Source organism: Erinaceus europaeus, unplaced genomic scaffold, assembly GCF_950295315.1.
Source record: "Erinaceus europaeus unplaced genomic scaffold, mEriEur2.1 scaffold_704, whole genome shotgun sequence".
Lineage (NCBI taxonomy): Eukaryota > Metazoa > Chordata > Mammalia > Eulipotyphla > Erinaceidae > Erinaceus > Erinaceus europaeus.
In genome coordinates, this window is record NW_026647273.1 from 42,983 (window position 1) to 65,681 (window position 22,699).

Consider the following 22,699-nt stretch of genomic DNA (forward strand, 5'->3'; position numbering starts at 1 on the left):
GCCCAGCACCCGGGACCCAGCCCAGCACCCGGGACCCAGACCAGCAACCAGGACCCAGCCCAGCACACGGGACTGAGCCCAGCACCCGGGACCGAGCCCAGCACCCGGGACCGAGCCCAGCACCCGGGACGCAGCCGAGCACCCGGGACCAGCCCAGCACCCGGGACCAGCCCAGCACCCGGGACTGGGCAGAGGACAGGAGGAGCGGCCCTTCGCCCCGCTTCCCTCGGCCACGCTGACCACGAGCCAGCGACACCGGCCGTGGGTCCGAGAATCCGGAGCCTGACTGACAGCAGCGCTGTGGACGCCCGGGAGCACTGGGCTGTCCCTCGAGGCCTGTGCGGAGCTTCCCCGAACGTCGCGCCCCATGGCCCCCCGGCGCCCCCCGGCCGGGCGCAGCACTGCTGCCAGGAGGGAGGCGCCTTGAGCTTTGCACACCGGCCCCCACGCCCCCCGCCCCGCCTTCCCGACCCTCCTAGGACCTCCCTGCTCGCTACGCCCCGCACCCCAACTTTCTGCCCCACCCCTGCCTTCCCTGGATCTCTGCCCTCCCCGCGTCCCTGCACCCGCGCCCCTGCACCCGTGCCCCAGGCCTCCCTGCGCCCCTGCACCCGCGCCGCAGGCCTTCCACGCCCCTGCACCCGCGCCCCACCCCTGCTCTACCCGAACCCCTGCACCCCGCGCCCCTGCATCCCACGCCCCAGCTCTCCCCGCACCCCTGCACCTCGCGCCCCTGCACCCGCGCCCCAGCCCTGCCCATCCCGTAACGCCCCCGCCGGGACCATGCTTTGTCTGCTGTGGCTGCTGTGGCTGCTGCCCCCCAGGGCCCGCGGCGCCCAGGTGCACCAGGTCTTTGAGGTGCTGGAGGAGCAGCCGGCCGGCACCCTGGTGGGCATGGTGCCCACGCGGCCCGGCTTCACCTACCGCCTGAGCGAGCCGCACGCCCTGTTCGCGCTCAACGCCAGCTCGGGCGCGCTGCTGACCACGGCGCCCATCGACCGCGAGCGGCTGCCCAGCGACGTGCTGGCCCTGGTGGTGTTGTCCAGCGCGCCCACCTACCCCACCGAGGTGCGCGTCCGCGTGCGCGACCTCAACGACAACGCGCCCGAGTTCCCCGAGCCCGTCGTGGCCGTGGCCTTCCGCGAGGACAGCGCGGGCGGCCGCCAGGTCATCCTGGACACGGCCACCGACGCGGACAGCGCTGCCAACGGCGTGGACCACGGCTCCTACCGCATCGTGGGCGGCGACTCCGACGGCCGCTTCGGCCTGGACGTGACCCCGCACCCCGGCGGTGCGGGCGCCTTCCTGCACCTGGTGACCCGTGGCGCGCTGGACCGCGAGGCCACACCGCACTACCGGCTGCTGGTGCAGGTGGACGACCGCGGCCAGCCCCGGCGGCGCGGCTACCTGGCGGTCAACGTGACGGTGCAGGACGCCAACGACAACGCGCCCGTCTTCGGCCAGGCGCTGTACCGCGCCCGCCTGGGGGAGGACGCGCCCCTGGGCGCCTCGGTGCTGCGGGTGCACGCGGCCGATGCGGACGAGGGCGCCAACGCACGGGTGCGCTACCGCCTGCTGGACCCCGCGGCGCCCTTCCTGCTGGACGCCGACAGCGGGCTGCTGACCGTGCGCTCGCCGCTGGACTTCGAGGCCAGGCGCCAGTACGCGCTGACCCTGCAGGCGCTGGACGGCGGGAGCCCCCCTCTGGCCGGTCGCGCCCAGGCGCTGGTGGAGCTGACGGATGTCAACGACAACGACCCCGTGGTCCGCTTCCGCTACTTCCCCGCCACGTCGCGCTTCGCAGCGGTGGACGAGAACGCGCAGGTGGGCACGGTGGTGGCGCTGCTGACCGTGTCGGACGCTGACTCGCCCGCCGCCAACGGGAACCTGTCGGTGCGCATCCTGGCCGGCAACGAGCAGCGCCACTTCGAGCTGCAGCGCAGCCCGGTGCCCAACCTCAGCCTGGTCAAGGTGGCCGGCGCGCTGGACCGCGAGCGCATCGCGGCCTACAACCTCACGGTGTGCGTGTCTGACGGCCAGGGCGCGCCCGGCCCGGCCCGCTCCTCGGTGGCCAGCCTGCTCATCTTCGTCAACGACGTCAACGACCACCCGCCCGTCTTCGCGCGCCCGCGGTACCGGGCCCAGCTGGCGGAGGACGCGCCCCCGGGCAGCTTCGTGGGTGGCGTGGCGGCCTCAGATGGGGACGCGGGCCCCAACGCGCACCTCCGCTACGGGCTGGCGGGCGGCGACGCCTGGGGCTGGTTCCGGGTCAGCGAGCACAGCGGCCTGGTCACCACCGCGCCCGGCGCCCAGCTGGACCGCGAGCGGGCGCCCCTGGTGCTCCTTAACGTCAGCGCGCGTGACCTGGGCCCGCACCCGCGGGTGGCCTTCGCCGAGCTGGAGGTCACCCTGCTGGACGTCAACGACCAGGCCCCGCGGTTCGGCCAGCCCGAGGGCTACGCCGTGGCCGTGGCCGAGGACGCGCCCGCAGGCACGGAGCTGCTGGTGCTGTCGGCCGCCGACGGGGACCTGGGCGACAACGGCACCGTGCGCTTCTCGCTGCTGGAAGGGGACCCCGGGCCGCCCGCCTTCCGCCTGGACCCCGAGTCGGGCCGGCTGAGCACGGCGGCGCCGCTGGACCGCGAGCGGCGCGCCTTCCACGCCCTGTGGGTGCTGGCCTCTGACCTGGGCCGGCCCCCGCTGACCGCGCGCACCTGCGTGAACGTGACGGTGCTGGACCTCAACGACAACAGCCCCGCCTTCTACCCCGTCCAGTACTTCGCGCATGTGCAGGAGAACGAGCCGGCCGGCAGCTACGTGGCCACCGTGTCCGCCTCCGACCCTGACCTGGGCCCCAACGGCACGGTCAGCTACAGCCTGGCCGCCGGTGACTCGGCCCGCTTCTGGGTGGACGCCCGCTTGGGGGTCATCTCCACGCGCGTGGCGCTGGACCGCGAGGAGAGGACGTCCTATCAGCTGCAGGTGGCCGCCACGGACGGTGGCCTCCGGCGGGCCCCCACCCCGGCTGCGGTGACGGTCACGGTGCTGGACACCCAGGACAGCGCGCCCGAGTTCGGCCAGCCCTCCTACAGCTTCGTGGTCTTCGAGAACGTGGCGCCTGGCTACCACGTGGGCAGTGTGGCGGCCACCAGCCCGGATTTGCACGCCAACATCAGCTATCTCATCGCGGCCGGCGACCCCCACGGCGCCTTCTCCATCCACCCGGCCAGTGGGCGGCTGAGCACAGCCGGAGACCTGGACCGCGAAGTGCAGGCCTTCTACCAGCTGCGTGTGGTGGCGGGCGGGGGCGCCGTGGCCGGAGAGGCACTGGTGAACGTCACGGTGCGGGACCTCAACGACAACGCGCCCCGCTTCCCCCGGCCGGACGAGCGAGCTGACGTGGTGGAGAACTGGGGGGCCGGGCACCCCGTCTTCCAGGCGCATGCCCGGGACCCCGACGAGGGCCTCGGCGGGGAGGTGCGCTACAGCCTGGCGCAGGACGCCGGCGGCCTGTTCGCGGTGGACTCGCTCAACGGCTCGGTCACCTTGCGGGCCGCCCCGACCGGGCGCACGGGGCCCTTCGTCCTGGAGGTGCTGGCCGCCGACCGGGGCGTCCCTCAGCTGTCGTCCAGCCTGCGGCTGACCGTGCGGCTCCACGATGTGAACGACCACGCGCCCACGTTCGAGCAGACGTCCTATGAGGTGACGCTCTCCGAGGCCGAGCCCGTCAACTCGCGCTTCTTCCAGGTGCGGGCCACCGACCTGGACGCGGGCCCCAACGGCGAGGTGGCCTACCGCATCTCGGCAGGCGACGCGGGCGGCGTCTTCGGCGTGTTCCCCGACGGCCAGCTGTACGTGCGGCGCGAGCTGGACCGCGAGCTGCAGGAGCGCTACGAGCTGGTGCTGGAGGCCAGCGACCGGGCGCTGGAGCCTCTGCGGGCCACGGCCAATGTCACGGTGCTGCTCTGTGATGAGAATGACAGCAAGCCGCTGTTCGGCAGCACGGCCTACAGCTTCTGGCTGGACGAGGAGCAGCCGGCCGGCGCACCGGTGGGCAGGGTCAGCGCCGCCGACGGGGACGCCGGGCCCAATGGCCAGGTCACCTACGCCTTCGAGACCCCGCAGCCCGACTTCGAGCTGCAGCCGCTGACCGGGGAGGTGCGCAGCGCCCGCCGGCTGGACCGTGAGGGGCTGGTGCGCGGCCGGGGCTCGGCGCTCTTCACCATGGCCGTGCTGGCCAGCGACCAGGGCCGCCCGGCGCTGCGTGACCGCGCCGTGGTGCACGTCCAGCTGCGGGACGTCAACGACAACGCCCCCCGCTTCCTGAAGGACGCCTACCGGGCGGCCGTGTCCGAGGAGGCCGAGGGCCCCACGCCGGTGCTCCGGGTGTCTGCCTCCGACGAGGACGAAGGCCTTAACGGGGCCGTGCGCTACGAGCTGGTGGCGGGCAACGCGGAGGGCCGCTTCGCCGTGGACGCCGCCTCGGGCCAGGTGACGCTGCTGGGCCGACTGGACTTCGAGGCCACGCCCGCCTACGAGCTCGTCATCCGGGCGCTGGACTCGGGGCCTGGCCCGCTGAGCGCCAGCTGCACGCTGCACGTGGAGGTGGTGGACGCCAACGACAACGCCCCGGCCTTCCCGCAGGACATGCTGGAGCTGGACGTGGTGGAGAACCTGCGGGTGGGCGCCCTGGTGTCCTCGCTGTCGGCGGTGGACGCGGACTCGGGGGACAACGCAGAGCTGCGGTACAGCATCGCGGGCAGCGACGGGCCGGGCACCTTCTCCGTCAGCCCCAACACGGGCAGCATCTTTCTGGCGCGAAGGCTGGACTTCGAGACGCGGCCGCTGTATCGCCTGAACGTCACCGCCATGGACCGCGGCCACCCGCCGCGCTCTGCCACCGTGTCTGTGCTGGTGCGGGTTCGAGACTTCAATGACAACGCGCCCCGCTTTCCGCCCGGGGACCTGGTGGCCTCTGTGCCCGAGAACGTGCCGCCGGGCACCTCGGTGCTGACGGTCAGCGCCCGGGACCCTGACACGGATGTCAACGGCCGGCTGCACTACTCCATCGTGCGCCAGACACCCCGCGGGGCCCACTTCCGCGTGGACGAGGCCCACGGCACCGTCTACACGGCTGCCGAGATCGACCGCGAGTTCTCCAGCCGCTTCGAGCTGACGGTCCGCGCCAGCGACCAGGCGGAGCCACCGGAGACGCGGCGCCACGCGCTCAAGAATGTGACGGTGCTGGTGGCCGACGAGAATGACAACGCGCCCGCCTTCCTGTCTCAAAGTGCGCTGGCCGCCGACCCCGCGGCCGCCGTGGGCTCGCTGCTGACCACGCTGCAGGCTGCGGACCCCGATGAGGGCCCCAACGGGCAGGTGGAATTTGCGCTGCTGCAGGGGGATGCGGCCACCTTCTCGCTGGACCGCTTTAGCGGGGCGCTGCGGCTGGCTTCCGCGCTGGCCCCCACCCGCCTGGCCTACAGCCTGCTGGTGGCCGCCACCGACCTGGGCCCTGAGCGCCGGCGTGCCACGGCCGAGCTGACCGTGCTGCTGCTGGGCTCCGACGGGCCGGCCTTCCCGCAGCCACGCTACGTGGCCGTGCTGCCCGAGGGGCTGCCCGCCGGCTCCAGCGTGCTCTCCCTGGCGGCGGTCAGCCCGCGTGGCCCCCAAGCGCCCGTCGAGTACTACGTGGTGTCCGTCAGCTGCCACGGCCGGTCGGCCGGGCGCCTCTTCTCCGTGGGCCGGCACAGCGGGCTGCTGCAGACAGCGGCCGTGCTGGACCGAGAGCGGGATGCCTGCACCTACCTGGTGGACGTCTACGCCATGGAGCGGGCAGGCACTGTGCCGCACACCCAGAGGGCCGAGGTGAGTCGAGTCGGGGGCCAGGAGCCACTGGGATCTTGGCCGAGGTCAGTGGCGTCTCTGCTGGGGTGGACGTGTGTCCACTGGGACTCTGGGCCGAGGTCAGTGGCATTCCTGCCGGGGTGGACGTGGTGTCCACTGGGGTCCTGGCCGAGGTCAGTGGCGTCTCTGCCGGGGTGGACTTGTGTCTACTGGGACTCTGTGCCGAGGTCAGTGGCATCCCTGCCGGGGTGGACGTGGTTGTCCACTGGGACTCTGTGCTGAGGTCAGTGGCGTCTCTGCCGGGGTGGACATGGTGTCCACTGGGGCTCTGTGCTGAGGTCAGTGGCGTCCCTGCCGGGGTGGACGTGTGTCCACTGGGGCACTGGGCCGAGGTCAGTGGCGTCCCTGCTGGGGTGGACGTGGTGTCCACTGGGGCACTGGGCCGAGGTCAGTGGCGTCCCTGCTGGGGTGGACGTGGTGTCCACTGGGGCACTGGGCCGAGGTCAGTGGCATCCCTGCTGGGGTGGACGTGGCGTCCACTCGGACTCTGTGCCGAGGTCAGTGGCGTCCCTGCCGGGGTGGACGTGGTGTCCACTGGGGCTCTGGGCCGAGGTCAGTGTTGTCTCTGCCGGGGTGGACGTGGCGTCCACTGGGGCTCTGGGCCGAGGTCAGTGGCGTCCCTGCTGGGGTGGACGTGGTGTCCACTGGGGCTCTGGGCCGAGGTCAGTGGCGTCCCTGCTGGGGTGGACGTGGTGTCCACTGGGGCACTGGGCCGAGGTCAGTGGCGTCCCTGCTGGGGTGGACGTGGCGTCCACTGGGGCACTGGGCCGAGGTCAGTGGCGTCCCTGCTGGGGTGGATGTGTGTCCACTGGGACTCTGTGCTGAGGTCAGTGGCGTCCCTGCCCTGGTGGACGTGTGTCCACTCGGACTCTGTGCTGAGGTCAGTGGCGTCCCTGCCCTGGTGGACGTGGTGTCCACTCGGACTCTGTGCCGAGGTCAGTGGCGTCCCTGCCGGGGTGGACGTGTGTCCACTGAGGTCCTGCCCGAGGTCAGTGGCGTCCCTGCCGGGGTGGACGTGTGTCCACTGGGGTCCTGGCCGAGGTCAGTGGCGTCCCTGCTGGGGTGGACGTGGTGTCCACTGGGGCTCTGGGCCGAGGTCAGTGTTGTCTCTGCCGGGGTGGACATGTTGTCCACTGGGGCACTGGGCTGAGGTCAGTGGCATCCCTGCCCCGGTGGACGTGGCATCCACTGGGGCTCCTGGCCGGTCCCAGGGTGGAGGTGGTGTCTGTGTACGGACTGCCCGTGGGGCGTGAGCCCTGTGACACTGAGCCCGTGGCACTGGGCAGCTGGCCAGGCCTGGCCGCCGAGGCTTTCCCAGCTCTGCCCCCACTCTTGCCGCTCTCTGAATGGACGCTCGCTCTCCCGGCTCTGCTCTGGGTCGCCGGGCAGGTGGCCGCGCGGGGCTCTCGCCGTCCTGGCCCCAACGAGTCCTCCGCTCCGCTCCGCGTGGCCGGCCCCCAGGCTCCTGCATCCGTCAGTCGCGTGCTGTCCGGGGGTGGCCTGGCTTGTCCCTGGGCTGCTTTGCTCCCTGGGATCTCTGAGCCGCGGAATTCTCACTCACAGGGCTGCTCACTCTGCAGCTGGCTAGCTCACGGGTCAGAGCTGAGACTAGCAATCAGATGCGCGGCGGAGACCATGAGAGAGAGAAGGAGAGAGACTCTGTGAGAGGGAGCTAGAGTGAGACTGAGAGAGACAGAGAGAGGCTGAGAGAGGGAGATGGAGAGAGGCTGAGAGAGAGTAAGACTGTGAGAGAGACAGAGAGAGGCTGAGAGAGAGTGAGACTGGGAGAGAGACTGTGAGAGAGAAGGAGAGAGACTCTGTGAGAGGGAGCTAGAGTGAGACTGAGAGAGAGAGGCTGAGAAAGGGAGATGGAGAGAGGCTGAGAGAGTAAGACTGTGAGAGACAGAGAGAGGCTGAGAGAGTAAGACTGTGAGAGAGACAGAGAGAGGCTGAGAGAGTAAGACTGTGAGAGAGACAGAGAGAGGCTGAGAGAGAGTGAGACTGGGACAGAGACTGTGAGAGGGAGCTAGAGTGAGACAGAGAGAGAGAGAGGCTGAGAGAGGGAAATGGAGAGAGGCTGAGAGAGTAAGACTGAGAGAGACAGAGAGAGGCTGAGAGAGGGAGACTGGGAGAGACTGAGAGAGTGAGAGAGGGAGACTGGGAGATTGAATGAGAGAGACTGAGAGACTGAGAAAGGCTGTATGTGAGAGAAACTGTATGCAAGAGAAACAGTGAGACTGAGAGAGACTGTGTGAGAGAGAACCTGAGAGAAACTGTGAGAGACTGAGAGACTGTGTGAGACAGAGACTGAGAGACTGAGAACCTGAAACTGTGAGAGACTGAGAGACTGTGTGAGAGAGACTGTGAGAGAGGAGGAGTGTGAGGGGGAGATGAGGAGAAAGGCAGCGTGTGCCTCAGGTGGAGTCAGTCCTCCTCAGCTCTCAGGTGTGTCTGCTCTCAGGTGTGTCCCTGATCTCAGGTGTGTCTGCTCTCAGGTGTGTCCCAGCTCTCAGGTGTGTCTCGCTCTCAGGTGTGTCCCGGTCTCAGGTGTGTCCCTGATCTCAGGTGTGTCCCGGCTCTCAGGTGTGTCCAGCTCTCAGGTGTGTCCCGGTCTCAGGTGTGTCCCTGATCTCAGGTGTGTCTCGCTCTCAGGTGTGTCCAGCTCTCAGGTGTGTCCCGGCTCTCAGGTGTGTCCCAGCTCTCAGGTGTGTCTGCTCTCAGGTGTGTCCCGGCTCTCAGGTGTGTCTCGCTCTCAGGTGTGTCCCGGCTCTCAGGTGTGTCCCAGCTCTCAGGTGTGTCTGCTCTCAGGTGTGTCCCGGCTCTCAGGTGTGTCTCGCTCTCAGGTGTGTCCCGGCTCTCAGGTGTGTCCCAGCTCTCAGGTGTGTCTGCTCTCAGGTGTGTCCTGGCTCTCAGGTGTGTCTCGCTCTCAGGTGTGTCTAGCCCTCAGCTGTGTCCTGCTTATGGATGTTTTGTCCGCCATGCGGTGAGCTTTCTCAGCTACAGCTCCTGTTTTGTCAGACACAGTGGACAGCGCGTCTTAGCGCTGGTCACCCTGCACAGCATAGGTTCTCAGACTGCTGAAGTGACAGTTTTCTGACTTACCGTTAATGCCGTTTCCATGGAAGGTGTAATTATTACTGGGGCTGGGGTGGCCACCTCGCTGAACACACATGAGAGCGCGCAAGGACCCAGGTTCAAGCCCCAGTCCCCACCTGCAGGGGGAAGCTTCGAGAGCGATGAAGCCGGGCTGCAGGTGTCTCTGTCTCTCCCTCTCTGTCTCCCTGATACGTAAGTACACATTGAAAACATACACAGAAGATGATCACATCACTACAGAAAGGTTCAAGGTAGGCAAGTTCCCCGAGAAGAGAAGGCAGCTGTCCCCACCCGGCAGAAGGCCAGGGGGTGGGTGGCCCTGGGTCCTTAGTCTGAGCGTGACTGACAGCACCCGTGCCTCCACCTGTGTGCCTGAGGGGTTCGAGAGTCTCCCACCAGACGAGCCCCTGGGCATGTGGCCATGTGTGGGTTGGCAAGCAGATGGGGAGTCCGGTGGCCGCGGAGGGCACCCTCAGCTTCCTAATGGCCGGCAGAGAGGGCCAGGCGGGCAGTGCCAGATTCTCACACTGAGCACACGCCGGCCTGCATCAGGCGCTGGGCACAACGGGCAGACCCCTAAGGCGGGCCAGGAGGGCTCCCCACAGACGCCAGGCCAGGAGGGCTCCCCACAGACGCCCGGCCAGGAGGGCTCCCCACAGCTGCCAGGCCAGGAGGGCTCCCCACAGACGCCAGGCCAGGAGGGCTCCCCACAGACGCCCGGCCAGGAGGGCTCCCCACAGACGCCCGGCCAGGAGGGCTCCCCACAGCTGCCCGGCCAGGAGGGCTCCCCACAGCTGCCCGGCCAGGAGGGCTCCCCACAGCTGCCAGCCCAGGAGGGCTCCCCACAGACGCCAGGCCAGGAGGGCTCCCCACAGCTGCCAGCCCAGGAGGGCTCCCCACAGACGCCAGGCCAGGAGGGCTCCCCACGGCTGCCAGGCCAGGAGGGCTCCCCACGGCTGCCCGGCATCAGATCTGTTTCGGGGCCACTTCTCTGCAGCCCTCACCTGACCAGTGACGGGCCTGCCTTGCGGCGCGGTGTCCTTTGCCGTGGTTTGTGGCCGGCGGGAGAGTGCAGCCCGGCTCAGGCTTTGCCTGTGGGTGGAAAGGGGACCCTGGGTGACAGGATCTGCGCCGTCTGCGTGGCCACGGGGTCACGACAACAAGGAGACTTGAGGCAAAAGCAGGTTAACCTGAGGCGGCCGGTCCGAGCGCACTGCAGTCTGTCCTGCCGTGCCCACCGGCTCCCGCTAAAACACCTGACTGATCGGACGCGATGACTGTGCCCTCCACGGTGGCGTGTCCTCAGCCCCCCTTCTCCGGCGGCCACAAAGTGTCGGCCCTCACTCTGTCTGCAAGGTGGTGCGCGACATTCGGATCAGGTTCTCACGCGCTGCGCCGGCCCAGCGGCCAGATGGCCAGCGGCAAAGCCAGCTTCTGGTCTTGTCGCCGTGCGTGCGTGAAAAGCGATTTCTTTATCCACGGAGGGTGCAATCGCTCAAAGTCGGCGATGGACCCTGAGAGCCGTGAGCCCCACGCCGGAGGGTCGGGCTGTTCTGGCACAGGACTGTGGAGCCGACTTCGGGACCAGGGGCCTGGCTGGGGACGCGCTGGGACGTGAGGGCCGGGCCCCACTCGCCGCCACGGCAGAGGCCCTGGCTTCCTCCGTGTGTAGACGCGCTTAGACCTGGAGGACCCTCCCGTTGCTTAGAAACCAAGAGAAAATACATGCAGAGTTAGGGGCACCTGCCGGGGGCACGGGACGGAGCGGGGGTGTCTTGGGGGGACACAGGCCAGCGGCCGGAGGGACTATGTCACGGGAGAGCAGCGGGCGGGGGCGAGAGACCGAGTGCCCAGGGCAGGCACCGGGAGGGAGGGAGAAGCCGCCGTGCCCTGCTGCCGTGACCTCATCCTCCCAGACGCCGGGTTTGAAAATGGGACTTGGGGTGACGTTGGTTTCCGGGGTCGTGTGCTTTAGGGGTACAGTTGCACACCTCGTCTGACTGTGTCACCACAGCAAGCCCCCCAGAGCCCCCGCCGCCCCGACCGCTGCCCCCCACCCCCTGTCCTGTCAAGGGACTTGGCTTAGCTGGGCTCTGCTTCCTGCTCCTCCTCCTCCTCCTCCTCCTCCTCCTCCTCCTTCTTTTAATTAGTGATTTAATGTTGATTTACAAAACTATAAGGTAATGGCATAACTCCACCCCGTTCCCAACTCCAGAGTTGCTTGTCCCCATCCCCCCTCACTGGAAACTGTGGCGCTTCTCCCAAGGCCACAGACATGGGCTGACTATCGTTTCTCTCACTGTCTATATTTATATATATCAGCCCATCTTTCTGCAGTCCTGCCTTCTCTTCCCTCCTAAGTCACACCTACATCTGTTGTTACTGCCCTTCTGCCCTCTTCTCTCTGAGGGAGTTGGAGTTCAGAGCCCTCTGGTCACCTTTCCCTGACATTTCTCCCCCCCCACCCCTGGGAGCTGGGATCCAAATTCTTTATGGGAGCAGAAGGTGGGAGTTGTGGCTTCTGTCACTGCTTCCCCGCTGGACGTGGGTGTTGGCAGGTGGACCCACACCCCCAGCCTGTGTCTGTCTGTCCCTAGTGGGGCAGGGCTCTGGGGAGGGGAGGCTCCAGGACACATGGGTGAGGGCGTCTGTCCAGGGGAGGGCAAGATGGCGTCATGGTAGCGTCTGGAACCTGGTGGCTGAAAGGCAGTGAGATATAAAGCAGGACAAATTGTTTAATAATCAGGAGCCCAAAGGTAGGAACAGAGCAGATGGAATTAGGCATCTTGGTGTGGGAAGAAGCTACTTCGTGCTGTGTCTTAATCATTACACATCTGCCAAGGCCTAGACAGACAGATGGAAGGAAAGATGCGGAGCTGAGAGGGAGAGTGTCTCCAGGCTGCATGGTGGCCCGGCCTTACTGTCTCGTGGGGACATGGTCTCAGCAGCTGTCACCTTTTGCAGCTAGAAGGAGCAACTGATGCTTTAGACGCCCAGGGCTCTTGCTTACAGGCCATTGGTGGGCATAGTCATCGCCGAGAATTAATCACACCAAAGAAAAGTCATTCTCAGGAACAATTTTATTTGCTAAGGGTTGAATTTTTCAAATCCCCCAAATTCAGGCACACGCTAAGATGAGTTTGAAGTGGACACCTCTTCCTTGAGGTCCTTAAACATGCCTTCTAAATCCATATTTCTAAATGTTGAATCCCCCCCTTTTTTTTCCTTTCAATAACGAGTCTGGGAGAAGGAAAAATAGACTGCTGGCTTTGTTGGTGTCGTGTCTTTCTTTCTCAGCATCATTTTTACTGGAGAAACAGTCATTTACACACAGTTGTTGACACCTGTCTGCCCGCCATCCCTGCCCCCGCCCACCCCTTCACCATGGTGCCCTGGAACCCAGGCCTCTCCCTTCTCCTCCTCCCCACTCAGAACACTTTTAATTTAGCAGCTGCAATGAAAAGGGAGCCAAGAATGGAAGAAGGGGAGTTGGTGGTACCGCAGTGGGTTAAGTGCAGGTGTTTTATTGCTGTAGTTATTGATGTCGTCGTTGTTGGATAGGACAGAGAGAAATGGAGAGAGGAGGGGAAGACAGAGGGGGAGAGAAAGACAGACGCCTGCAGACCTGCTTCACTGATTGTGAAGCGACTCCCCTGCAGGTGGGGAGCCGGGGGCTCGAACCGGGATCCTTACGCCGGTCCCAGCGCTTTGCGCCATGAGCGCCTAACCCGCTGCGCCACCTACCCACTCCCCATTGTGGGATTTTAAACCAAACAATCGTATGTTTGCCAGTTGCATTTTGATGTAATGATTTTTTTCCTCCTGTTAATATAGCTTTAGACAGTGAGCACGCTAGGATGATGAGCCGTGGTGAGTTCTTGAAGGAGGCAGCTGTGGGTGTGGCTGCACTGAGAAATGTGCCCCCCCAGCAGTTAACCCGCTGTGCCACCGCCCAGCCCCGGAAGCCACATATTTTAAGCAGAGGTGTTGGACCTGTGCGCGTCTCTCTTGAAATAACAGCTCAGTGCCCTCAGATCCTAGACCACAAGTTGAGCTGTAAGTCACTCTCCTGGCCAGTGTGTTTGTTACGTGAGCAGCTGAGTCACTAGATCGAAGTCGTGTGGAATGTCCACGTGGTTTCCTGTAAAGCGACTGAGGCCCGAGGCCCCGTCCTGCTGTGGGTCTCAGCTCTGACCGGAGGGTTCTCTGGGGCGAAGGAAATCAACAAGGCACGAAGGGAGCGAGCCTTTACTGTCCCGCTCTTCTGCAGGCCTGGGGGCGTCCCCAGCGCCGGCCCCCGCGGCTGAGACCGGCACCGGGACAAGGGCCCGGCTGCCTTCCGCGGAGCCCTGAGCTCCAGCATCGGGACAAGCAGCCGCTGCTCAGAGACACGTCAGGTCGGCCCTTGGCACCGCCTGGGCTGCTACGTCCCCGGCCCAGCTACGTTCAGATTCCGCGTCAGAGCCGACTTCTTCCCAGAAGCCTCTCGGGTCACAGAGAGACTCGCCAGCCCAGGACTCTGGCTGTTCACTGCGTTGACTTCACACACGTCCTGCTGCTGTTTGCTGCTGCTGTTGGGCTGCCTTTCTTTCCCCTGAAGAGCGGGGCTTTCTTGGATCTTATGTCAAGGCGGGACCACTGCCCCTTCTGTTTCTCTTCTTTCCTATATCTTGTTGGGGGCAGTGGGGCCGTGAGGGGACAGTCGGGGCCATGAGGGGACAGTGGGGCTATGAGAGGGGACAGTGGGGGCCGTGAGGGGACAGTGGGGGCCTTGAGGGCCCAGTGGGGCTGTGAGGGGACAGTGGGGCTGTGAGAGGACAGTGGGGCTGTGAGAGGGGACAGTGGGGACCGTGAGGGGACAGTGGGGCTGTGAGAGGACAGTGGGGCCGTGAGAGGGGACAGTGGGGGCCATGAGGGGACAGTGGGGCCGTGAGGGGACAGTGGGTCTGTGAGAGGGGACAGTGGGGGCTGTGAGGGGACGGTGGGGCCATGAGAGGGGACAGTGGGGCCGTGAGGGGACCGAGAGGGTGGTCACGGGAGAGGGTGGCAGAGAGAGTGAGGGTGGGGAGGAGAGAGAGTGGGAGAGCCGCTCTGTGTTCCGCAGGGAATCTGCATTCTGGAGTAACAGGAAGGAGAGATGGCACACTCCAGCCTGGGCCGTGGCCGCTCAGTGCCCACTGCCCACTTGGTCACGGTCAGCCACAGTCAACCGGGCTGAGCTCCTCCGGTGAAGTCTGTGGAGAGACCCTTGACGGCCCTTCTCCTCTGGGGTCTGAGTGGCTTTCAGCCGGACTTGCTCTTTGAAGCCGTGCTTAGCGGGCCATTACTTGGAGAGTCACTGACTTTGTTTGCCTAGACACTGAAAGCCTGTGTCTCTGGGCTGATTAGTGACACTTTAATGAAGTCATTTGAAGTCCAGTGGACTGAATTGCCAGACCTTTCCGATGTTTCTATGGCCACGGGAACAGACACCTTTTAGATGCAGATCTTGGAAGCTGGGAGGGCCGTGTGCGTGTGTGTGTGTGTGTGTGTGTGTGTGTGTGCGTGTACGTGTGTGCGTGCGCGTGAGTGTGTGCGCGCGTGTGTGCATGTGTGTGCGTGTGTGTATGTGTGCATATGTGTGCATGTGTGTGCATGTGTGTGTGCATGTGTGTGCGCGTGTGTGCGCGTGTATGTGTGTGAGTGTGCGTGTGCGTGTGTGCATGTGTGTGCGTGTGTGTGTGTGTGCGTGTGTGTGCGTGTGTGTGCGCGTGTGTGAGTGCGTGTGTGCATGTGTGTGTGCATGTGTGAGTGTGTGTGTGTGCGTGCGTGTGCGTGTGCGTGTGTGTGTGTGTGTGCCTCAGGGCCACGGGAGAGCTGGGCCTGGGCTGGAGGCTGTTGGGGGCGCCCCTTAGCTTTGCTTTTCTGGTGGAGGCACAGAAAGTGGGGGCGGGGAGCAGTCTTGGAGGACGGGCTGTGGCTGGCACTTGACTAGCTGTCATCTCTCTTTGTTGGTCAGGTCAAAAAGCAGCCACCCGGTCAGCTAGTACGAAGCACACAAATCTGGCCCACAGAAAATGCCCTGAGGTTTTTTCTCTTAAAATTTGTTTGAAAGTTTTCATTGGATAGGACAGAGAGAAATTCAGAGAGGAGGGGAGGTAGGGAGAGAAACAGAGACACCTGTAGACCTGCTTCACCTCTTGTGAAGAGCCCCCTGCAGCTGGAGACCAGGGACTTGAACCCGGGTCCTTGTGTGTGGTGACATGTGCGCTCAACCTGCTGTGGCACCGCTCGGCCCCTGGACTGTATTTTTTCCTCAAACGGTTGAGGCTGAGTGTGGGTGACGCCTGGGCTCAGATCCTGCAGGGTGACCTCGAGTCGCGTCCACCTGGCGCAGAGCGGGGGGTGGGGCGGGGGGACCCTCGGTCATTGACGGGAGCCCGGCCTGGGCCTGCTTGCAGGGGAGGCCACCCTGTCTCCGCGAGCGTGAGGGGTACAGCCCAGTGCCGCGGCTGTTGCGGAAAAATAAGAGGACTGGACACGACGGGCACAGAGCTGGGGGACGCGGCCCGTGTGAGGAGGGGGACAAGGCCCGTGTGAGGAGGGGGACAAGGCCCGTGTGAGGAGGGGGACAAGGCCCCCTGTGAGGAGGGGGACCAGGCCCCGTGTGAGGAGGGGGACAAGGCCCGTGTGAGGAGGGGGACAAGGCCCTGTGAGGAGGGGGACGCGGCCCGTGTGAGGAGGGGGACAAGGCCCCGTGTGAGGAGGGGGACAAGGCCCCCTGTGAGGAGGGGGACAAGGCCCCGTGTGAGGAGGGGGACAAGGCCCCGTGTGAGGATGGTGATGCAGCCCCGTGTGAGGAGGGGGACAAGACCCGTGTGAGGATGGTGATGCGGCCCCGTGTGAGGAGGGGGACGCGACGCGGCCTGTGTGAGGAGGGGGACAAGGCCCTGTGAGGAGGGGGACAAGGCCCCCTGTGAGGAGGGGGACCAGGCCCCGTGTGAGGAGGGGGACCAGGCCCCGTGTGAGGAGGGGGACAAGGCCCCGTGTGAGGAGGGGGACAAGGCCCCCTGTGAGGAGGGGGACAAGGCCCCGTGTGAGGAGGGGGACAAGGCCCCGTGTGAGGATGGTGATGCAGCCCCGTGTGAGGAGGGGGACAAGACCCGTGTGAGGATGGTGATGCGGCCCCGTGTGAGGAGGGGGACGCGACGCGGCCTGTGTGAGGAGGGGGACAAGGCCCTGTGAGGAGGGGGACAAGGCCCCCTGTGAGGAGGGGGACCAGGCCCCGTGTGAGGAGGGGGACGCGGCCCGTGTGAGGAGGGGCCTCTCCCTCTTCGCCTCGTGAGCCGGGCAGGGAGCCTGTGGCTGGAAGCACTTACCCGCTGGGAAGGGAATATGCTCAATGACAGTAATTCTAGTAAGAATGCAATTACCACAGAGCAGGCCGACGCCCAGAACATGCTCGCAAGGGTCCCGGGTCCCAGCCTGGACCACCGGTAGCCGGAGCTGAGCTGAGCAAGATGGAGAATGGCCTTCTCGTCAGAGTGTAGCCTCCGGGAATGTGGCCGTCATCACGTGGGCCGCACGTGCCCAGCAGCCAGGAGGAGCCCAGCGGCCCCACTGGCCAGAGCCAGAACCGGTGGCCAGGCCCGTGTGTGGCTGTCCGCACCCGTCCTCTGTGTGTCCGCCTGTCTGTCTGATCTGAGTAGGAAGAGGCCGCCCGGGTTTTCGCTCCTCTGTGCGCTTCCTCAGGCTGGCGACACAGTCCGTGCGTGAGAGGGTGGCGGAAGCGCTGGCCCGGGGCAGAGTCTGCCAGCACGTCTGGGGCGTCCGTGCCCGGCCGAGTCCGGCGAGTGAGGGCATCCACAACCGTGCCAAGCCACGGAGAACCTGCCTCGCGGCCCGGGACGGCAGCGTTGTTACCGGGCATCTGCCTCTTGCGCGGGGATGAAAGTCAGTGGTGATTTTTAAGGAATCCATCTTCCAAAACACAGAAGCAGAAAATAGTGACGAAAGATGCTCTTTGTGAGAAAGAAGTGGCGGGACACCGCGTTCTGCCGTTCGGGCCCGGAGCTCTGGGGAGCCAGCCACGGCCTAGACCTGAGCCGCCGGGCCCAGAGGTGGTGGGTGCGCCCCCCGCCCGACCCCAGCCTCTCCCTGCTCAGGCCTCCAGGAGCTGCCTCAGTTGCCGATGGTGTCCTTCACCCTCAAAGGGCCGTGCTCCACTCAGAATAAAAGCTCTGATGAGCGCATCAGAGTCATCCGTGTGAGAGAAAGCTGCAGACGTGCTTTTGTTATATTTTATTTATTTTTGTCGACAGAGAGAGAAGGAAACAGAGAAAGGCCAGAGCCCTGCTCAACTCTGGCTGATGGCAGTGCTGGGAATTGAACCTGGGACCTCAGAGCCTCCGGCACGAAAGCCTTTTGCAAAACCCCTGTGCTGCCCCCCAGCCTTATCGTTACTACTGCTCCTATTTTCCCCGGGGCTCTGCTCGGCTCTGGCTGACGGTGGTGCTGGGGACTGAATGGATCTAGGACCTCGGAGCCTCAGGCAGCAGAGTCTGTTGCAAAAGCAGCCTGCTGTCTCCCCAGCCGCATCATCATCATCATTCTTGTTGTTGTTGTTATTTTGCTTTCCCCAGAGCCCTGCTCAGCTCTGCTGGTGGTGGTTCTGGGACTGAACCTGGGATCTGGAGCCTCAGGCAGGAGAGTCTGTTGCAGCCCTTGTGCTGGAAGCTGCAGACATTTTCTGGTGTTGAGAACACGCACAGAGCAGGAGTTCTGTAGAGACAATTCTCTGGCAACAGCCGCCATTCCCCCAACACCGCAGCAACTCAGGGGATGAGAAGCCCAAAATCCGGGGCTGGGGGCTGGGGGCGAGGGCCGCCCCGGGCTGGGAGGAGCTCAGTGCAGGCGGGAGGCCAGGCCTCCGGAGTCCGGGCGGAGCGTGAAAAAGGCATTTTTGTTGGAGTTGAAAAAATGATGTCAAGTGTTGCCTCAACTGGCGTGTCTCAGAGCTTCCTGGCACCCTAAAGATCAAGTCCCGGGCGCCCCAGGGCAGCGTCCACAGAGACGACAGCGCCGTGGACGTTTGCCGGTGCTTCGCCGCCGTGGGCTGGGAGGATGGGGCGGGGCTGGAGAGCCGAGGGCAAGTGTCCAGAGTGGGTGTGGGCTCCTGGGTCCGAGCGGTGCCCACTCCAGATGGCCCAGCCGTGGCCCCAGGTGGCTCTGAACTACACCGGCGGAGTGGTGCCGAATGTGGCAGGCCGTCCACGCAGCAAGCCGCTGCTTTTCCTGATGTCCGTGTGCTACAGGAGCTGGGCCCAGGTGGTGCAGTGGAGGCTCCTTTCCTTCCGGAAACAAGGAGCCAACGGCTGCTAGGAATCACTTTTCTTTTTTCTCTTTTTTTTGCCTCCAGCTCTAGGGAAAATAACAACAGCAGTAGTAATAATAGGGCGGGATGACGGCACAGTGGTTCTGCGAGAGGCTTTTGGTGCCTGCACTATGAATCCACTGCTCCTGGAGGCCATTTTTACATTTTCTTGGACAGGACAGAGAGAAATGACAGAGGGGAGAGAAAGACAGACACCTGCAGACCTGCTTCACCGCCTGTGAAGCGACTCCCCTGCAGGTGGGGAGCCAGGAGTGTGTGTTGTGCTCAGTACTGGTGTGCTCAGTACTAGTGTGCTCAGTACTATGTGTGCTCAGTACTAGTGTGCTCAGTACTAGTGTGCTCAGTACTAGTATGCTCAGTACTATGTGTGCTCAGTACTGGTGTGCTCAGTCCCGGTGTGCTCAGTACTATGTGTGCTCAGTACTAGTGTGCTCAGTACTATGTGTGCTCAGTACTAGTGTGCTCAGTACTAGTGTGCTCAGTACTAGTATGCTCAGTACTATGTGTGCTCAGTACTGGTGTGCTCAGTCCCGGTGTGCTCAGTCCCGGTGTGCTCAGTACTATGTGTGCTCAGTACTAGTGTGCTCAGTACTATGTGTGCTCAGTACTAGTGTGCTCAGTACTATGTGTGCTCAGTACTAGTGTGCTCAGTACTATGTGTGCTCAGTACTGGTGTGCTCAGTCCCGGTGTGCTCAGTCCCGGTGTGCTCAGTACTATGTGTGCTCAGTACTAGTGTGCTCAGTACTATGTGTGCTCAGTACTGGTGTGCTCAGTCCCGGTGTGCTCAGTCCCGGTGTGCTCAGTACTATGTGTGCTCAGTACTAGTGTGCTCAGTACTATGTGTGCTCAGTACTGGTGTGCTCAGGCGGGTGTGCTCAGTACTGGTGTGCTCAGTACCGGTGTGCTCAGTACTAGTGTGCTCCGGCAAGTGTGCTCAGTACTAGTGTGCTCCGGCAAGTGTGCTCAGTCCCAGTGTGCTCAGTACTAGTGTGCTCAGTCCCGGTGTGCTCAGTACTAGTGTGCTCAGTCCCGGTGTGCTCAGTACTAGTGTGCTCAGTCCCGGTGTGCTCAGTACTAGTGTGCTCAGTCCCGGTGTGCTCAGTACTAGTGTGCTCAGTCCCGGTGTGCTCAGTACTAGTGTGCTCCGGCAAGTGTGCTCAGTCCCGGAGTGCTCAGTACTAGTGTGCTCAGTCCCGGTGTGCTCAGTCCCGGTGTGCTCAGGTGGGCGTGCCGCCCCCGCCCCCAGTCTTCCCTCCCGGTGGCGGCGGCGGCGCTGAAGAGCAGAGCAGGAGGCCCGAGCAGCCTCGCGCCCTCCTCGACGCGGGAGTGACTTCCGCCGTGCAGCCGCCCCGCCGCCCCACCGCCCCGGCCGGCTGGCTCTTCCTGGCCCGGCAGAGGAACCGGGCTCCTCCTCCTCGCCATAACCGGGCTCCCCGCCCGTGCACGTCCAGAGACCGAGTCTCCCCGGGAGCGCTTCCCGCCGGCCGACTCTGCGCGGACGGACAGACAGACGGCCGGACGGCCGGCACAGCTTCTCGAAGGGACCCGGGCGGGCGGGCGGTGCCCCCGCAGCCGGCCCTGTGCCTCAGTCGTCCGCGTCCTCTGCTCAGTTTCCGTCTTCCTCTCCAGAGAGAGCCGCGAGCCGGAGCCATCTCCTCCAGGCTGGCCGTGTGACCGGCGGCCGCCTCTGGTCGCCGCCTTGCCCGTCCGGCCGGCGCAGGCAGCTCTGCAACTGGGATGCTGGCCGCCTCAGTCACGGCCGAGGGCAGATCCCGGGGGCGTGACCGGCCGCTCCGTGCTCCGTGCTCTGCGGCCCTTCCCGTGGCGCTGCCCGGCCGGTGGCGTCGGTGGGGTGTGCGGGGCCGGGCTCAGGGCCGGGGACACCCCGGTCCCCAGGGTGAGCAGCGTCAGTGAGTCACACGGAGACCCGGCCCTCAGGGGAGCCCCAGCCCCGCGCAGGGCTCTCTCTCAGCCGGGCGAGCTTGCTTCTGGAGGACCCCCCCCAGACGTGGCTCGGCCGCTCCTGACCGTTTCGTTCGGACACCCCGGGAAACATGAGGCTGTTCTCTTTGTTGTCGTTGGACTCTCCTTTCTTCCGACTAGTTTTTTAGAAGAAATTTAATTTATTTCACATTGTTATTATTTTTGCCAGAGCCCTGCTCAGCTCTGGCTTCAGTGGTGAGGGGATCGAACCGGGGACTTTGGAGCCTCGGGCATGAGAGTCTCCTTGCAGAACCACGATGCTGTCTCCCCTCCGCCCCAACTGTTCCTCTTGAAGTCTCCCCCTCCTATTTTACTGGCTAGGACAAAGGGAAATTGAGAGGGATGGGAGACAGAGACACCTGCAGCCCCGCTCACCGCTGTGGAGCTCCCCCTGCAGGCAGGGACCGGCGGGGCTTGGGGGCTTGAACCCGGGTCTTTGTGCGGAAACTTGTGCACGGTGCGATGTGTGTTTAACCACCACCCAGCCCCCTCCAGCCCTTAAGATTTTGTTTTAATGTCTTTACTGGGGGATTAATGGTTTACAGTCGACAATAAAGTACAACGGTTTGTACATGTGTAACATTGCCCAGTTTTCCACCCAACAGTTCAGCCCCCACTAGGTCCTCCTCCGCCATCCTGCTCCAGGACCTGAACCCTCCCCCCCAGAGTCTTTTACTTTGGAGCAAGACACCAGCTCCAGTCCGAGCTCTGCTCAGCGTTTCCCTCCTGATCTTGTTTTTCAATTTCTGTCCATGAGTGAGATCATCCCATATTCATCCTTCTGTTTCTGGCTGATCTCACTTCACAGGATTCCCTTTAAATTTTTTATCAGTCATTTAACAATTTAATAACAAGACTGTAAGGTCACAGGGGCACAACTCCACACAGCTCCCACCACCAGATCCCGTGTCCCACCCCCTCCACCGGAAGCTTCCCTGTTCTTTATCCCTCTGGGAGTCTGGACCAAAGATGGGGAGCAGAAGGTGGGAGTTGTGGCTTCTGTCACTGCTTCTCCACTGGACATGGGTGTCGGCAGGTGGACCCACACCCCCAGCCTGTGTCTGTCTGTCTGTCTGTCCCTAGTGGGGCAGGGCTCTGGGGAGGGGAGGCTGCAGGACACGGGTGAGGACAGGATGGCGTCATGGCAGGGAGGTCAGGATGGCATCATGGCAGCATCTGCAGCTTGGTGGCTGAAAGGCGGTGAGAGAAGAGACAAAGCAGGAGAAATTGTTCAATAAGCAGGAACCGAAAGGTAGGAACAGAGCGGACGAGACTCGGGACCCTGGGCGGAAGGAGCTAGGAAGTCTCGCCTAGTGCGCCCAACTCTGATTTCCGGTGGAGTCTTTGTGTTGTTTCGAGTGGCTGTGGGGCTGAGCTGCACGGAGCTGTGTGCTCACAGGGGCCCTGAAGGACGTGCGGGTTCTGGAAGCATCGTGGCCACTGCGCGCGCTCATTTCCAGATGAGGGCGGAGGAGCCTCAGGTCGGCCGAGTCTGACCAGCCTGTCTTCCTCTGTTTCGACCGGAGGAGCTCCGAGCTTAACTGTTTCAAATGTTTGCTTCCACCGAACATTTATTTTTAATATGACAGCTCATTATTTTCTGTGGCTAAAGATAGAGTGAACACAACAGGCCATCGCAGAGCGTTTTATTTGAAAACGTGCTGGCATGTGGGTTGCGGGCAGAGCTGTGGCTCCTGGGGGACAGGGCGGCATTGTGACCCTCAGCCCTCCTCGATGCCCAGCCGTGAGTGAGTGGGTGAGTGAGTGAGTGAGTGAGTGGGTGAGTGAGTGACTGGCCGCCGTGAGTGAGTGAGTGGGTGAGTGAGCCCCGAGTGACTGGCTGCCGTGAGTGAGTGAGTGAGTGGGTGAGTGAGTGACTGGCCGCCGTGAGTGAGTGAGTGAGTGAGTGAGCCCCGAGTGACTGGCCGCCATGAGTGAGTGAGTGAGTGAGTGAGCCCAGCTGTGTCTATGCTATAAATAAATAAAGGTTAAATAAAAGAGGGAGTGAGGCAGAGACACCTGCTGCCCTGCTCCACCCCTCACAAAGCTTCCCTGTTGCAGGTCGGGAGCCGGGGCTCGAACCCAGGTCCTTGTGCACTGTAGCGTGTGCGCTCAAACAGGGGTGCTTCCCCACGCCGCCCCAGCCCAGTTATGGCCCCTGTCCCTCGGAGGGTGGGCTCAGGGCACCGGGGCTCCAGGTGGCGGCCGCTCTCTGAGGCTGGGTGCTGTGCTGGACCCAGGGGCCTTGCGGCAGAGGTCACCCGCCGGGGCTCTGTGAGGAGAGAGTCTCTGTGGCAGCTCCGCGACCAGACCAGCGGAGACAGTGGGCGCCTCTCAGG

General features: G+C 63.9%; 2 protein-coding genes across 2 annotated transcripts; both read left to right on the top strand.

Moving 5' to 3' along the window:
* The first annotated feature begins 783 nt into the window (after window positions 1–783).
* Window positions 784–21,992, top strand: LOC132536274 (protocadherin Fat 4-like). The gene is made up of 2 exons (XM_060183899.1): window positions 784–5,868; window positions 21,821–21,992. Exons 1-2 carry the CDS (start codon window positions 784–786, stop codon window positions 21,854–21,856), a joined length of 5,121 nt encoding a protein of 1,706 aa, XP_060039882.1. The 3' UTR covers window positions 21,857–21,992.
* On the top strand, window positions 9,064–10,280 carry LOC132536272 (collagen alpha-1(IX) chain-like). Its single transcript, XM_060183897.1, has one exon. The coding sequence runs from the start codon at window positions 9,078–9,080 to the stop codon at window positions 10,278–10,280; it is 1,203 nt and encodes a 400-aa protein (XP_060039880.1). The 5' UTR covers window positions 9,064–9,077.
* Window positions 21,993–22,699: the final 707 nt, after the last annotated feature.

Excerpts from the sequence above, each read along its gene's own strand:
- LOC132536272 (XM_060183897.1), top strand. The coding sequence starts at position 9,078 with ATGAGAGCGCGCAAGGACCCAGGTTCAAGCCCCAGTCCCCACCTGCAG.
- LOC132536274 (XM_060183899.1), top strand. The coding sequence starts at position 784 with ATGCTTTGTCTGCTGTGGCTGCTGTGGCTGCTGCCCCCCAGGGCCCGC. Across the intron at positions 5,869-21,820 it reads CGCACACCCAGAGGGCCGAG|ATGAGGGCGGAGGAGCCTCA; the intron begins GTGAGTCGAGTC and ends GCTCATTTCCAG.